This window comes from Aplysia californica, unplaced genomic scaffold (genome assembly GCF_000002075.1).
Source record: "Aplysia californica isolate F4 #8 unplaced genomic scaffold, AplCal3.0 scaffold00090, whole genome shotgun sequence".
Classification (NCBI taxonomy): Eukaryota; Metazoa; Mollusca; class Gastropoda; order Aplysiida; family Aplysiidae; genus Aplysia; species Aplysia californica.
The window spans coordinates 968209-969779 of NW_004797360.1; the positions used below are offsets into that span (position 1 = coordinate 968209).

General features: G+C 42.0%; 1 protein-coding gene across 1 annotated transcript in view; it reads right to left on the reverse strand.

Moving 5' to 3' along the window:
* Positions 1 to 1571, reverse strand: part of LOC101857321 — a 17523-nt gene that overhangs the window by 14109 nt on the left and 1843 nt on the right. Inside the window, exon 2 of the mRNA XM_005094849.3 lies at positions 926 to 1013. Within this exon, the coding sequence (XP_005094906.2) occupies positions 926 to 1013 (88 nt within the window). The remainder of the gene's footprint in view (positions 1 to 925; positions 1014 to 1571) is intronic.

Below are 1571 nucleotides of genomic sequence, written 5' to 3' on the forward strand. Positions count from 1 at the left end.
CTCATGGTTTGAGAAGGGGAAAAATAATCCAGTTTCCAAAAGTTTTTTCAATCAGTTGCTTTCAAGCTTTACCTTCTAATCGCTAAAAATGGTTTTAATAAGATCTATATCACTAAATTTTACAATACGGTGTGGAAACAGGCTCACTGAAAACATGTGAAAGTGACGTTTGGGTTGTTACATGGGAAAACAGTTTCCAGAATCCCTTCGATGAGTAGTAAGTAATATCTGCTGCAATTTCATTGGATGAACAAGGGCAACATCAGTGAAAATGGTGAAATGGTATGGGTTTAACGCCCCAAGGGGCAGGACTTCCTAGTTTAAAGTCCGTCTCCGATAGGACCGAGCCAAGTGGGAAGTTCGTGTAAAGTGCCTTTCCCAAGGACACAACGTCGGACCGAGCTGAGGCTCGAACCCCCGAACCCGCAATCTCACAATTACGAGTCCGGTAGCCTAACCACTAGGCTACCGCAATGTCAGTACAGAAGCTAGTATGTGTTGATGATCGACACAAAGACATGTAGCGGTACACAGACACAAGCAGACCGGCCCGCACACATTTATAGTCCCACTTTGCACCCGCAGCGTAGCTCACCAGGTACGTGCAAGATAAGCTATAAGGGCACTCAGACACGGGACCAGCAGGAACTAGAAGTTGCCGAATACACTTATCGGGGCAGAAATTTGAGGGACAAGCAGAAAAATATGAAATCTAAAACCCTAATGCTACCCGGCTGACATGAAAAAGATTTACAATATATGAAAAAGTCTTATAAGCGTACAAAAGTTTTTTAAAAAACAACGTAAGAATATATCATTTTGCCGTGAGGTGGTCAGCTCTGGATAGGATACGATAAAAATCTACCACAATGACTCTCTACATGAAGAAAATGACAATTTCTGCCTTCACCCTCTGAGCCCTTACCACCGGTAGACTGGTGGCGCGTGAAACTGCCCGCATGCCTAGCCACCGGTACACCGGAGAGCGAGATTTTATCTCCAACCCGACCAGCCTGGGACAAAATGCACACAGGAAAACTGTGTTTATTATAGAGGATGTTATAGATTATTTTGAAGATCTTTCTGAATTAGATGCTGGTAATGACAAGGACTACCCTGAGTGGGATACGGAGAGTGATTCTGATGCTCTTACGGATGTTGGGAATATGGGAATATATCGCTATGGAGCTCAGGCAGAGGGGAACAGTAGCCTCAGGAGGTCAGGGCTCAAAGGGTTAAATAACAAAATAATATTTGAAAACAAATTTTTTGCCCATCAATACCATGTTCATGAATTCCATGGATACAACTTCACTTTAAGCACACAATTCTTTAAAAAGGGAAAAAAATTCTCCACACTCCAGTATTTTAACAAGCCAGAGGAAATGAATGGCCATATCGATTGGTGTCTGGCACAAAATGAGTCCACCGCGAAATTTTCTAAAACTTGATTTTTTTTACTATGTCATAAAGCAAGGTCAAATACACCATCTCTGTAAAGTTGAACATGAAGTTTTCTTTTTCAAGCACATTTCTATTTCATTTTTGCCAAATTTGAGCTGAAGCAGCCC